Here is a 15,441-nt window from a genome sequence, read left to right as displayed (position 1 = left end):
AGTTCAGTTAACATCAGTTGGCCTGTTTTCAGCAGTAAACTCTACACACTGTGGAAGAATGAGTCTTAAATCACGAAGAGCAAGCTAGGCAACAGCAGTAGTTAAAACTTGTGGTTAATGTAATCCATCACAATTTATCATTTCATGATATTTTAATAAATCTTCAAGCTCCACCCTTAGTTAATTTGTTTTCAGACCTTCTAAGACAGTAAGTCTACAACTTTTTTGCTTTTGATTATTTTGCCTGAATTTTATTATTGTCGTCTTTATTAATATTTTATTGTTCATTAACATTTGTTCTTATGAATCTTTTGTATTAGTGTGGTTTGAAGCAGAGATTTTAGGTCACAGTTGGGGAAAAATACTTTTGTTTGCATTATAGATTCAAGTAGCACCTGGCCATTTTGCCCCAACATAGATTTATTTGCCCGAACTGTGTCCCCAGAAGCATTGGAGCAGCAAAATAAGATGATTTCTAAGCCAAACTAGTTGTTCCATCTGGTTCCAGCCCCTCAAGCAACATTTGAACAAGCCAAACTGAAGAGGCAGTGTTGAGGTTAGAGTATCTTAAACTACCAAAGTAAATGCTTATCAGCAATTGCCTTACGTACAAGCTGCAGCTTAACACATACTTTAAACCAAAAACCATGAGCTTATCTGCAACTAAAAATCATATTTGTGTTACTATTTTTGCTCTTCAGTCTAGTACAGTGCATGGCCAAGGAGTCAAGGTGCTTGGGAACAATGAAAGTGGGATTTCTCCTCTGTTTGGCAGTACAGGCTTATTCTGCAAAAGTATTCGCTGAGCTTCGGTCTGTTGGGAATTCTGTGATGCCATTAATCTAGCAGGCATTGAAAGGAACCTGTCTCCTGGTCCCTCCTGGCAGCACATTTCTTCTTCCTCCCTTGCATCTTTACCCATGCTTGTATGAAACTGCAACAAGTCAGGTTAGGGCTTTTCCTCTCCCTCTTCCTCTCCCTCTCCTTCCTCTTCCCCTCTGTCTCACTCTTCATTTGCTTAATGCCCTTTGAGACCCAGCTCCAGCTCTAAGGAAGCAGTGGTCATCAGCAACTGGAAGACAAGCACTTCTCCTCTAAACAGGCTAAAATGTATGAGCAGCTGAGATGCCTTTTTGCTGCCTTGCTTTTGTCTGTCATTTGCTGTTAAGTAGCGCTTCTCAACCTTTTTGGACCAAGCTTTATTTCAGCAGGCTCAGAATTCCTTATCTGAAGTAGACAAGCCCCTGGGAGAGCAGGGGAAAGGTACTTTGCACCACATGAGCTGTTTTTGTCACTCCTAAATGTTGTGTCTTTGGCCTATAGAGGAAGAAGAGAAACACTTGCTCTGCTAATTCTTGAGTTTACCTCTGATTAACAGAAGCAGAAAGCTCTACTATCTGTTGTTCCCTAAAACTATCAATCTGTAACCAAACTCAGCCTTAGCTCCTACTCTGAAGGTTGGCTGAGGATCAACACTGATTAGCAGAGGAATATGCAAAAATGTCTTTATGCCTCTTTGCACTTCATCTGTTCTTTCTGAGTACATAGTTTGGAGCTGTCTCAAGGTTACTTTATGCTCACTCTTTGTAACCACAGGGTTTAATCTGGCAGCCAGGATCAGTGAGAATGAGGGTATAGCCCACCACAGAACTAAAATCCCATTCCTCTCCTCCTGCCTCACCCTTGCACTGCAGCTGACCACTTTCAGCAGTAGGAGTGAAGGATGATTGATGTAAATTAAAGAAAATCAGACAAACCCGCACAGCACAACTTTAACTTGCAATGATTTAGGAGCTTGCAGTTTGCAGCACAGCTCTACAAATAGATACGTTGGCACACTTGGCCTTATTGCTAAAGAAACGTGCTGTAGAACTGTGCACTTAGCCCTTGGTTCCATAATCATTAATCCTGGGCCTAATTACAGATTAACCTGAAATATGGACTGGGTCAGATGAAGGCATGCAACTGCTTTACTAGCAAATTAGGTGGACAACAGTGTGCTGTTTCTTAGACAGCTTTTATGCTAGTTTTCTGCAAACTTTGCATCACATGGCCAGTTAATTTTTTGTTTGGTGCAATCCAAAAGCTGGACTTCTTCTATGATAAAGTCATAGCCTCTGAATGCCTAATCACTTAGTTATTCCTTTCCATCTAATATGTTCATGTTATACAGAAATACATAGTTAGGATTCACTATGCCCACTATACCACCTCATCTCTTATACTGTGGATATCTTCTGGGAGGCCAGCCAGCTCAAATGCAGTTTATGTGAGGAAATTATAGAACAATTATGGTAGGAAAAAATAATTTAGGGATATCCTGTCTATTTTATGTGCTTAAATAAAAATAAAATATAAATTATATAAACATATGTATTATCTAAAATAAAAAAATTTTTATTTACATTTTTTAATTTACCTTAAATTATTCATTTTATTACATTTAATTTATGGCTTTTTTAATGAATCAAACGCTTAGCTTGTACTGAGGTCAACTAGTTAATAAAAATTTTTTGTTAATTGTGCTAATTATCTTCAAAAGTGCTGTCATTTTGGACTAGATCTCATTTTTCTTCAAATTTCTTGTGCAAGGTTTGTATTGATAGACACTTTAATAAGACCATTACCTTCCAGATTGTCACCGAGTTGCATATTACCATCATTAAGGATAAAGTCCAATATAACAGAATTCCCGAAGGACTCTGGTTAGATCTGGGGAGTTAAAAACACAGCCAACAGAATAAAAGTAGATGGAATCTGTCCCAAAGCAGATTCAGCTTCAGTCCATCAGCTTTGCTCCAAAGCATAAATACCATAAATGCACACTAGCTTTACTGGTCTCTGAGCTTCCATCCATATTCTCATCTACTACAGATGCTCCTCTCCTCCCTTCCTCTTTGATGCACAAAACTGAACCAATTCATTCCTTTGGGTGAGATGTGAATGGAAGACGCAACAAAGCCTTTGGAGAAGTCTGAACCCCTCCACTACTGACTAGTGGCCCACCCTTGTAGGAAGATGTTTGTGGAGATATTTATGGGTTAGAGTGGAAAATACCAGCCTAACACATGGTATTTTTCAAATATACATTAAATAGTATTAATGGAGGATACTGCTATATCCACATCTCAGTGTATTTTTGCGTTTAATAGAGTCATACATGAATAAATCCTAAATAAATATTCTACATGGAGAAAACCTGGGAAAATCTACTGTGTAAATTACCCTTCCCACACACAAATGCAGCTATTACAGTAATGATGCTATATAAACCGACTCATAGTTTTCAGTCTAATTTAGCTAGGGTTCCAAAGTCAGTATTTTTGAACACTGGGAATCTCATTTAAAAATTAAGCATCTCATTCTGGGCACCCTGAACTAGAAGAAACATTTGAAATTTCAAATTTTGGAAGGTTTTCAGCGCAACATCCTGGAGATGGTCAGTCACAAGGCAGATAAATTGTAGACAGCAGCAAAGTACCAGATTCGTGCTCTGCCTTATCAACCTGTGTTATTTTCATTTTGAAGGGCTCACCTTCAAAAAAAGGAAGGGAAAGTAGACAGTTTGCATCCTCATTCAACTTCTCATTTGTGAACACTCACAAATATTCTACTTGTTGTCCATTGAACGTGACTGAATAATATCCAAGAAGCATTTTTTTGTCCAGTCTGAACTTCATTAATAGAAGTCTGGATGTCTGTTGATGTCATTTCTGTAAGGTCAAAACTCTGAAAGTGCAATTAAATTTGGCTCATGTAGCTTATTCTTTTTTATCCAATATGCCTTACACATAAAATATAAACGATTGATTCAGAGAGCAAGATGGAAGTGTTTACAAAATAAAGTCTCCCCAGAGATCTGAGTACAGTAATTACAAAATCCTTAAAATGTTTTAGTGAAAGTTTGAGATATATCTGAGCAAACAAATGTTAACAGCTGGAGTTCAGGGGCGTGTAGGAATGCTCGCATGAAATCCTTCCACCAGTAGATGTCACTGGGGGGATCTTGCTGGGTTTGCAAAGTGAGATAAGAGAACTTTCCGGTTTCTAACTAGTCCTTTGATGCAAAAAGAAGGGAAGAAAGGCCTCATTTTCCTGCGTCTTTTTCTTAAAATAGTTTCTTCATAAATCGGGGAAAAGTAATACTCCTGCTGTGTACGTAGCTACCATCCAGTGCTAACGTCTCCAGGAGACTACATGCTTTTTGTGATCAGATTAAGTTTAAATTGAGTTAATAATTTGAGAACAAGACTGGCCAATGAGCTCTATGAAACTCCATCATATAAACTGTTGTACCCTTCTCAGTCTGCCAGCTGTTTGGTAAGCTGGTATCCTGGTTACATTTCAGCTCTCATTCCTAAAAAGGATCAGCACTTACGTAGCTTGCCTTTGTATCAGCAGCAGAACAAGGCCCTTGTAAACCCAGAGTAGCCCACTTCAGTGGTTTAACAAGTTCCTAATAAGAACCTCTGTAACAAAGAAAATCTCCTCTTACTTTGCACAAAGCGAGTATGTAAATGACATTAAAGAATATACATACATATGCTGTATGTAATAGCATATTAGACCAGCATCTGTATCTTTCTTTTTATAATGACCAGCATGAGATTCTTTAAGAAAGCTCCACCTCAATAACTGCAGTATAACCACCGGTAAGACAAATGTTTTACTAATCCCATCAGTCAGTGTTCACCTTGAAATCTGAACCCAGAATGATCATGTTTATATGATCTGACTTTAAATATTTTTCAGTAATGTATTTTTTCCCACTTTGAAATTTGTACCTTCTTCAGCCTAAATAAATGTTTTGAGCAAATTCCAATGTTAATGATGCTCTATAAGAAGTTTGTTTTGTTTCTTTATTCAAAGTATTTGCTTCAAGGTTATTACCTTGTTCTTCTATCCCTAAATGGTAAATACAGCAGTTCGATTTATCTTCTCTATTGTACTCATGTTTCAATCGTTTATATTTTATGTGTAAGGCATATTAGATAGATAAAAATGAATAAGCTACACAAGCCAAATTTAATTGCTCTTTCAGGGTTTTGACCTTACAGAAATGACATCAACAACTTACCTAGTCATTTGTAAGTGACATCTCCCTAGACCTGAAATTTGTCTTGAAATCACCATGCCTAATCACACTGGTGTGTACTTCTCAAGAAATTTAAAGCCTAGATGCACTAAACCCTAATAATACCCATGTATTTTTTAGGATTTGCTCTACAACTCAAAGAGAGAAGCTGAAAATGCATTAAAGTTTATGGTTGCAACTGATATTCTTTGAAAAAGTAGTCTGAAAAAGTACATACTTCATAAAATCTGGTGCAGAATTATGTATCTACATGTTATTTAACTTGAAACTCCCCCCACAAATAAACCCCAGCCTCCACAGAAGAACAAGGAAGCAACAAGCTAGCAGAACTCCTGTGACAGAAGGATGGAGGAGGTGGCCTGAGGTCTCTTCCAGACATGTTTTGGAAGTTTCCATGGGCCAAAATCTAGTATTCTCTCACAGCAGAAGAAAAACACAATACACCAGCCTATGCCAAATGTGGGTTTAGGAATATTTAGTCAGTGTCTTTTTTCATGTTGAAATTGCAATCCTATTAAACCAACTGGAATTATAGTTTAACAGGGAAATTGTTTCATTAAAAATCAATTTTTCATGAAGAAGTCCTTGGAAATACCAGACTGTAACAGCCAGATCATGAACCCAGCCTAAGCCAGGCCTTGATTTATGCTTTTGTGATTTCAAGACAACCTTTGAATAGCTATTGTACCATTTACTGAGACAGAGACTGACAGTGGAATTATGAAAAAGTGTATCTGGATGGTACAAGACTATGTCAGATAATGTTACAATCTGTGGATTCAGAACTATAGGCTAGTAAGAAGAAGCTTGCCACATTGTTGTGGGGTAGGGAGTAGTATGTCAACAACCAGAATAGAGCAGAGCAGGACACACTGTCACCATTTCGGCATCGGGATTTCATTCTCACTTTTTTTTTTTAATTTGTTTTCTTTGTTTTGCTGTTTCAGGTGCAGGTCTGAGTGTCAGCGATAATGAATCTTGTCATGGCAGCCAGGATGGTGGCAGCATGGCTAACTCCCAGATCGTAGAGCTTAGAAGAATACCCATAGCAGACACCCACCTCTAACTCCACAGCTTGCTTGGGTTCTTTTGTCTTTTTTTTTTTTTAATTCAAGCCTCAGTATTTTTATATTTGTACTTCCTTTTGCACTAAAACACTATATATGAAACTGCGTAGTAGAATGCTGTGAGCTTTACTGAGCATTTAACAAGGAATGTTTGCTTGAGGTTTTGTACATCAGAAAATAAACTGTAACTTTTTTACAGTGGCTGAGCATCAATAGATACCACAGCAATTAGCCTAGATTTGTATCTTGTAGCTAGATGGCATATTTCAAACTGTAGCTTTTTTTATTAACCTTTATGTATAACACTGATTAATAAAAACAATAGTCCGTTTGATACAAACAACTTTGTTATTTCTGCTTGCTGAAATATACAGCTGGAAGATGATGCAAACATGATGGAAAGCTTTTTAGTTACACAGTTGCTCAAAGTTTCCTAAACTGAACTGATCTCACTGTTTTTTTGAGTACCCAAATCTGTGAAATTTACAAATTCAAATAAAGACAGGGTCTTGAGCCAGAGAGCTTGAAATTTGAAATTGTGACATGATAAAATATGCAGTGATCTGAAAGAAACAGAGGGGAGATGAGGGACAAGAGTGAAACCACTGGCATACTGTTGACTGCCTTACCTTGCTGGTTTCATAACATTAAACCTCTCACTTTTCTCACAGTCACAAGTAAGGAGGAATTCCAGGGAGTTTAATTTTCTAATAATCTCTCTGTGTGCCACACAGATATCCCTTTTCTGACTGAAGGGTACAAGTATTGCATTACAAACGAGTTAGATCAGTAATCTGGGGTTATAAATGAGCAAAAAATATATACACAGAGGAAGCATTTCAGACCTGAGAGGGGGAAGCAGGCTGATCTTGTAGGAATCATTAACTCTGCTTCTGCACAGACACTCTGGAATGAAAACACATTAAAGTAGAAGGCCAAGGGAATTTTCCTCTGAACGTTTATGAGCATAATATAGAAATACAGTCAATGAGAACGTAAGCCTTTCATACCTTCTTCAGGAACCTGCCTCAAGGCTTAATGCCAGGCAAGCTCTGAGCAGCACCCTTTCCCTTTAGAAGAAAACTTCTTATGGAAATCTCCCCATGAATTTTGCTATAGTTTGATACAAATTTTGCTGTATCTTATTACTTGTTGAGCTGGGAAAAAAAAAAAAAGTGCCAAGCCAAAAACAAACCAACAAACAAACCCTACTTCTGTGTCCCAGTTCTCTAATAGCTGGTATAGCTTACCATCATCACTCGTATCCAAAGCAGACATAGTCTTTAAGGTCTAATGCTGCAAAAGCATTCACAGACACAGAAAACTAATTCTAGTCAGCAGAGCACTTAAACAAGTGCTTTTCAAGTACCATTTGAATTGATGGGAAATGACAGTACGTCTATATTTAATTAGTACATGTTCTGCTGAATTGAGTCTTCAGTTTCTTGGAATTTGCCAGGAATTCTGTTGACTCTGTTTATGCTGCAAACAGAGAGAAAAGAGGGTCAAGTCTTTGTGGTTAATAGCAAAGCTTACAGGGGCTGAGGAGGAAAGGGAATGAGCCTTGCTTCACTGTGGGCAACATAGAGAAGCACAGGGCAGTCAGGGAGACCAACGCTCATGTGCAGAAGGGACAGCTTTTAAAATTGTGTGCAGTGCCTCTGAAGCACAGTGGGCAGCTTTATACAAAGGTGAACCATCTAAGCATATTTTATAATTCACTTTTCTGCCTATACCTACACCTGCTGAAAAAGGACTTTCTGGGCACCTAAATGAAGTACAAGTATCATTGAAATAAGTCTCAGTCTGCAGTTAAAATTAGTTTGGGACACTTTGGAATATAGTGCTATTTGTTTTTGTTTTCTACACAGGAAACCTGGCTCTTGAAGAATTTTTTTTTTGTTTTATTTCGTTCCCCTTAAATGAACAGAGGTGAGCATTGTCCATTGCTGTTACTTCTTATCTGACTCTTCTCTAAAACCCTAACGTGAAGCCTGGCCCTGTGGAATGATTGCAACACTTGCTCAGTTGTGAGAGTAAGGGCAGTAACAGATGTTTCATTAGTTGCAGTACATGCCACTACCTGCTGTGAGAAAGCTTATAAAAGAAGGATGTTTGTTTGATTTTGACTCACCATCATAAATGTTAATACTTTGTGTCACTTCAGCTAGTTGCACAACTGGCCCTGTTAGGGATTTACTGTAAATTCATCAGCATTTTCAGAGCAGATTGGTAGGATGAGGTCCGCTGCCAGCATTTGTTGAGTTTTAAATCTCTATGTGGTGCTCACATGGTTTAAGATAATGAGGTGAATTTTTTTATTGTTCTAGAACATTACATTATTTTTTTTTTAAGAAAATACTTTGTCTGTAGGAAATTCAGTGTTTTAATAGCAGGGGTCTCTCTCAGCTCCTTTTTGCTGTTGCTTGAGCAGTCAAAAGACTGAGACAGGAGCAGGGCAGATGTGCCCAATAGCCACATGTGGACAGGAGGAGTAAGTACCTTTACAGATGGCTGGACTCAACCTAACCAGACTGAATGCCTCCTGCAGTTCCCTGGTCTCAGGCATTATTTAAAATGCAATAAAGAGTATAAACATTTCTTAATTTCTGTGAGAGGAATGAATCCACAGCTAAATAGTTTTCAAACCAAGTGCTACCACAGGGCCTGCCATGCTGAGGTGACTAACTCATTCAGCACTTTGCTTTGGTCCCCTATAGTGAAGAACACCAGGAAGCTTGCTGCCTGTTTTTTTCCCTATAAAAGGAGCCATTGTTCCTGCACAAGAGGCCATTCTCCCCATGTTTTGAAGGGTAGAAGGAGCTGTGATTAATATGGATGTAACACTTGGTAGATCTCTGCATGAAGGAGACTCCTTTTCCAGAAAAGCTTCAGGTAGAGCTACTTCAGTATATATATCATGTAAATGAATGGATGGGTTTCAGAAGTTTATTGCCACTTGTATGCCAGCATAATTAGAATCACTTTTTAAAAGATGTCTGAAGTTACTTCATGTTCAAGTGCACAAATGATGAACAATGCTAAGTTCAACAGACATTTTTTTGGTGATTCAGAGAAAGCCACTGTGGAAGATTCTGATTTAACTTTTCTTAGTGCATATCCAAAATAAGTCAGTTCATGTCAGGGACTTGAGTAGAAATAGTCAGAGTTTTTTCATTAGAACCTAGTTGAAACCCCCAATATACCCTTGTTCTGTCTCTACCATGCAAATGCTTAGTACTCCAATATCCTATGTGCAAATTCATCATGCTGCTGAGAACTGCACAGTGAGATCTTTGACCTGCAAAGGGTTAAATCATATTGAGAGCTTTACAGCAATAAAGTGCCTATGTGATCAACATCAAATCATGGTAAAATGACTTATAAGGCAGAGGTTTGACTAGAAAATTGCTGAAGTTCAGGCATATCCTGCCTTCAGTCATATTTCACTGTAGCTCAGCCTGTACTGTACACCCCAACCTACTATTGTAGATTCTGCTTCACCAGCGCTGGTGCAAACCAGTAAGAAGTCAGAATGTCTGCCCAGTTTGCTGGCAGCAGAATTTGTTCCTTCAGAATTGTTACTTCTACTGGCAGTAACAGGTAATGAAGAAAAATAGAATATGCAAGTTCAGGCTCATCTGCTCAATTCAATATGTTATTCTGCTAATTTTCACAGAAAAAAAATCCATTTTTCATTTGAACATTCAAAATCATCTTCTATGCAATAAATACACTGAAATAATTACAATATAACACTCTTGTATGCAATAGATACATGGAAATAATTGCAACGTAATACACATTATTGAATGAAATCCCTGGTACTAATGATGTGCTGAATCTGAGAAGACAGTTGTGTAAACTGGCCTAAATGGTAGCCTCAAAACCCCTCATAAAATATCTCATAGGAATGACTGGCATCAAAAGTGCAGGGAAAGATTTTTGTCAGGATTTTCCCCAACTCAGCAAGTAGGCTTTGAAGGTCACTCCTGTGCTGCAGTACCTCCAATCTGAGCACAGTGATTTTATGCACTGATGCTATAACTTCCAAAAGCTGTCATCCTCAGTGTGGCTCTACTCTTCATGCAGAGTAAATAGCAGCATCTGGCCTACACGTTGATGGCTCAAAGTAGTGTGGAACACAGGTATGTGTCACTGTGTACACACAGATAGGAAAATAATTGCAGGACATAAGAACTTAATATAATAAAATGAATTCAGTTTCAATCTGGAAGCCAAAACATTGCAGTCCAGGTTGTGAAACAGGTTTCCCTGGAAACTTCTTGGCTCCTGCTTTGCAATTCCTGAACTGAAGCTAAGCATGTGATTTCCCAGTTTCCTAACTGGAAAGAGTCATGCATCCAGGCAAGGGATATACAGTTGCCAACAAGGGTGCAAGAAAAGGGGATGCCTGAAATCAGCCTTTGCTGTCAGCCTCCTGCAATGCACAAGCATGTGATGCACCACCTGCAGCCTCTCTATACACCATGATGCTGCTGCCTTGGGTCTGTCTGTTCTCCATGGTGGGGAAGAAGAGAAACAAAGATTTTCCTGTCTGGCAAGAACCAGATGGATATCTGCTCCACATGCATGCAGGAACATATTTATTTTTCTTTGGGACAGCCACAGATCCTGAACACTGGAGCAAGGCAGGAGAATACAGGGCAGGAAAATAACAGATAGTGAGTAAATTCAAAATCCTTGTTGAATCCTCATAAAGTAAGATAGTTGCTCCTCAACAAGTGTGTGCATCGTGGTCCTTCCTGCAGGGTGGTAACACCTCTGCTGCAACACACAATCATCTGCACTAGAAGATCAAATGGGGCTTGTCCTCTGGTGTTCAGCCCCAGAATGAGTCCTGTTCATACCTGTTCTCCATGCCATGGATATTGTGTTCAACACTCCTTTGCAGCAGCAATCTAACAATACTCTACTGACTGCATTTCTTGTGCTGAAGGACTGACTCTTCTCCCTGATCTCCTGCTTGTCCAACACCTCAGTCACTTCTGCAAGCCCACATTCCTTCCCAAAGAGGCTTTTTATTCACTTATTCCTTCTAATAGCATTTGCCTCAATAGCAAATAGGCTTGTGCTCCTCTTTCCTCAGCTGGGCCTTTGTAAGGACATAACACCACATAAGATCTTTCTGCTTTTCTCTTGTTTAAGAAGGAACTGGTTTCCTTCTTAATCTTTGTTGGTCTGCAATCACCACATACTTTCTGCTAGATAAAGTCCTAAGAAGTAATGTCCTACTCCAGCAAAAACCGCTTGAGACCATCCACAGAGCTATACCTACTATGGTTATTTGGATGGCAAAACACAGTCATGTCTCCACCCACGTGATTCATGTGTCCAGCTACTGTCTGTTATATATTTAATAAAGCTGGAATAGGCATTTTAACCAGAACTCTCTGCATGTTTTGAGACATGCACGCTCCCTTGTGGTTTCTCTTAGGTTTTATGTCCCAGTGAATGCTGAAACCTTGACTTCACTGAGGCACAGCTGTGTGCAGGCTGTGGAAACTCTCCACTCTGATCATAAGGCTAGTGTCCAGGTTTAAGAGATGAGTTTGAATTTGGTGGGGCTGCAGAGGGTCTGAAACCTGGCTCTAGTTTGTGAGCACTGCTGCAATCAGCTGCCTACTGTATAAAAGCATCTATAGATTCTGCCATCCCTTACATGTGCTCTGGGCAGTTCCATGGAAGGGGACAGTAGTACTTCTGGCAGAAAAAAATGTAAAGCACAGCTGTAGATCAAAAGCAAAGAAGAAAAACTTCTGAATGCTAATTGCCTTATTTTTTTTCTGGTTTCCCATCACCCAGTCACTTCGTACTGCTTCCATAAGCATGCTGCTCTGCTTTCTGGGCAGCTCTGGGCACTGAGCCAAGCACTGCAGTCCTCCTCCAAGGACCAGTTGCCTAGAGCTTTTTGGTTCTTTCATCTTGAGAGCCAGGTTTAATAAGAAAATTTTGTTTTACAGGGCTAAGGGGCTGCCCTGGTTTCAGCTAGGATAGAGTTAATTTTCTTCTGAGTAGCTGTGCAGTGCTGAGTTTTGGCTTTATTCTGAGAACAATGCTGGTAACACACTGATGGTTTAATTGTTCCTCAGTAGCACTTACCCTGTGCATCACTGTGAGCATCAAGTCTCACGCTCTGACAGTGAGGAGGAGCACAAGAAGCAGGGAGGAAGCAGAGTCAGGACACCTGACCCAAAATAGCCAAAGGAGTATTCCATACCACAGTATGTCATGCTCACTGTACAAATTGGGAGAGTGAGCCAGAAGGGGCTGATCACTGCTTGGGATTGCCTGGGTATTGGTCAGCAAGTGTTGAGCAATTGTATTGTGCATCACTGGTGTTTATTGGTTTCTTTTCCCTTTTAATTTTATATCACTTTCCTTGTTATTTTTCATGATGAGTAGTACCTTTAGTGTTAATATTAGAATCATAGAATCATAGAAAAGTTAGGGTTGGAAAGGACCTAAGATCATCTAGTTCCAGCCCCCCTGCCATGGGCAGGGACACCTCACACTAAACCATGTCACCTGGCCTTGAACACTGCCAGGGATGGAGCATTCACAACCTCCCCGGGCAACCCATTGCAGTGCCTCACCACCCCACCAGGAAATAACTTCTTCCTTATATCCAACCTAAACTTCCCCTGTTTAAGTTTGAACCCATTACCCCTTGTCCTATCACTACAGTCCCCAGTGAAGAGCCCCTCCCCAGCATCCCTATAGGCCCACCTTCCGATACTGGAAGGCTGCTATGAGTCTCCACACACCCTTCTCATCTCCAGGCTGAACAGCCCCAACATTCTCAGCCTGTCTTCATACGGGAGGTGCTCCAGTCCCCTGATCATCCTCGTGGCCCTCCTCTGGACGTATTCCAACAGTTCCATGTCCTTTTTATGTTGAGGACACCAGAACTGCACACAGTACTCCAGGTGAGGTCTCACGCGAGCAGAGCAGAGGGGCAGGATCACCTCCTTCGACCTGCTGGTAACGTTCCTTTTGATGCAGCCCATGATACGGTTGGCTTTCCGGGCTGCAAGCGCACACTGAAGCCAGCTCATGTTCATTTTCTCATCAACCAACACCTCCAAGTCCTTCTCCGCAGGGCTGCTCTGAATCTCTTCTCTGCCCAACCTGTAGCTGTGCCTGGGATTGCCCCAACCCAGGTGTAGGACCTTGCACTTGGCACGGTTAAACTTCATCAGGTTGACATCAGCCCACCTCACAAGCGTGTCGAGGTCCCTCTGGATGGCATTCCTTCCCTCCAGCGTATCAACCGAACCACACAGCTCGGTGTCATCGGCAAACTTGCTGAGGGCTCACTCAATCCCTCTGTCCATGTCACCAACAAAGATGTTGAACAACACTAGTCCCAACACCGATCCCTGAGGGACACCACTCATTACTGGTCTCCAGCTGGACATTGAGCCATTGACCACAACTCTTTGTGCGCGGCCATCCAGCCAGTTCTTTATCCACCGAGTGGTCCATCCATCAAATTGATGTCTCTCCAATTTAGAGACAAGGATGCCGTGCAGGACAGTATTGAATGCTTTGCACAAGTCCAGGTAGATGACATCAACTGCTCTACCCCTGTCCATCAGTTCCACAGCCCCATCATAGAAGGCCACCAGATTGATCAGGCAGGATTTCCCCTTAGTGAAGCCATGCTGACTGTCACCAAGCACCTTGTTGGTTTTCATGTGCCTTAGCATGCCATCCAGGAGAATCTGCTCGAAGATTTTGCCAGGCACAGAGGTGAGACTGACTGGTCTGTAATTCCCCGGGTCATCCATTTTCCCCTTCTTGAAAATGGGGGTTGTATTTCCCTTTTTCCAGTCATCAGGAACTTCACCTGACTGCCATGATTTTTCAAATATGATGGACAGTGGCTGAGCAACTTCATTTGCCAGCTCCTTCAGGACCTGTGGATGGATTTCATCAGGTCCCATGGACTTGTGCACGTTCAGATTCTTAAGATGGTCTTGAACCAGATCCTCTCCTACAGTGGGCTCAAGGTCTCCATTCTCACAGTCCCTGCATCTGCCTTCCAAGACATAGGCACTGTGGTTAGGGCATTTGTCAGTGGAAACTGAGGCAAAGAAGTCATTAAGGACTTCAACCTTCTCCAAATCCAGTGTAGGCAGTTCTCCTGATAGCTTCCAGAGAGGGCCCACATTGTCCCTAGTCTTTCTTTTATTTTCTTGTGTACCTACAAAATCCCTTCCTGTTATTTTTCATATTCCTTGCTAGATTTAATTCTAACTGGGCCTTAACTTTCCTAAGCTGTTCCCTAGCTTCATGGACAACATCCCTGTATTCTTTCCAGGCTGCCTGTCCTTGCTTCCATCTTTTATAAGCCTCTTTTTTTCCCTTGGAGTTTTCTCAGCAGCTCCTTATCCATCCAGGGAGGTCTCCTGGCCCTCCTGCTGCACTTCCCTCTAGTTGGGATGCAACACTCCTGAGCTTGTAGCAGGTGATCCTTGAATACCAACCAAGAGTCTTGGGCCCCCCTGCCCTCTAGGGCTATATCCTATGGAACCTTCCGAAGCAGGTTCCTGAAGAGGCCAAAGTCTGCTCTCTTGAAGTCCAGGGCAGTGAGCTTGCTGCACGCTCTTCTCACTGTCCTGAGGATCTCAAATTTGACCATCTCGTGATCGCTGTATCCAAGGTTGCCCTGGAGTGTCACATTTCCAGCCAGCTGTTCCCTGTTGGTGAGCATGAAGTCAAGCATGGCACCTCTCCTTGTCGGCTCCTCTGTTACTTGCAGAAGGAAGTTGTTTTCCACACAATCGAGGAACCTCCTGGATTGCTTGTGCTGGGCCGTACCGTCCTTCCAACAGATGTCAGGGTGGTTGAAGTCACCCATGAGAACAAGGGCCTGTGAGCGTGAGGCTTTTCCTATCTGTCTATGGAGTGCTTCATCCACAGAGTCCTCTTCATCAGGCAGCCTGATCACCTGTCCCCAGACAGAGTTCCATACTCTCCAGCCTATCATCAACATAAAGAGCAAATCCCCCACCCCAACTCCCAGGCCTGTCTTTTCTAAAGAGCCTGTAGCCTTCCATTCCAACACTCCACTCATAGGAGCCATCCCACCATGTTTCTGTGATGTCAATGATATCAATTCCCGTAGATGTGCACACATCTCTAATTTCTCTTTTTTATTACCCATACTAAGGGTGTTTCTATAGAGGCATCTGAGCTGAGCTCCAAATGAAGCTGGCTCATTGGCTGGAGTGGCTGAAATATCTCTGCACC

The 15,441-nt window shown here is 41.2% G+C and overlaps 1 protein-coding gene across 1 annotated transcript in view; it reads left to right on the top strand.

Moving 5' to 3' along the window:
- The window catches only part of ADGRV1 (adhesion G protein-coupled receptor V1), a 293,458-nt gene extending 283,317 nt beyond the window's left edge, over positions 1-10,141 (top strand). The window contains exon 90 of the mRNA XM_062605211.1: positions 6,043-10,141. Within this exon, the coding sequence (XP_062461195.1) occupies positions 6,043-6,161 (119 nt within the window). The 3' untranslated portion in view covers positions 6,162-10,141. The remainder of the gene's footprint in view (positions 1-6,042) is intronic.
- Positions 10,142-15,441: the final 5,300 nt, after the last annotated feature.

This window comes from Pezoporus occidentalis, unplaced genomic scaffold (genome assembly GCF_034315485.1).
Source record: "Pezoporus occidentalis ecotype Australia unplaced genomic scaffold, CSIRO_AGI_Poc_V1 ctg90, whole genome shotgun sequence".
NCBI lineage: Eukaryota > Metazoa > Chordata > Aves > Psittaciformes > Psittacidae > Pezoporus > Pezoporus occidentalis.
The sequence above is the reverse complement of the archived record's forward strand: the minus strand, read 5'-3'. Positions and strand labels throughout refer to the sequence as shown.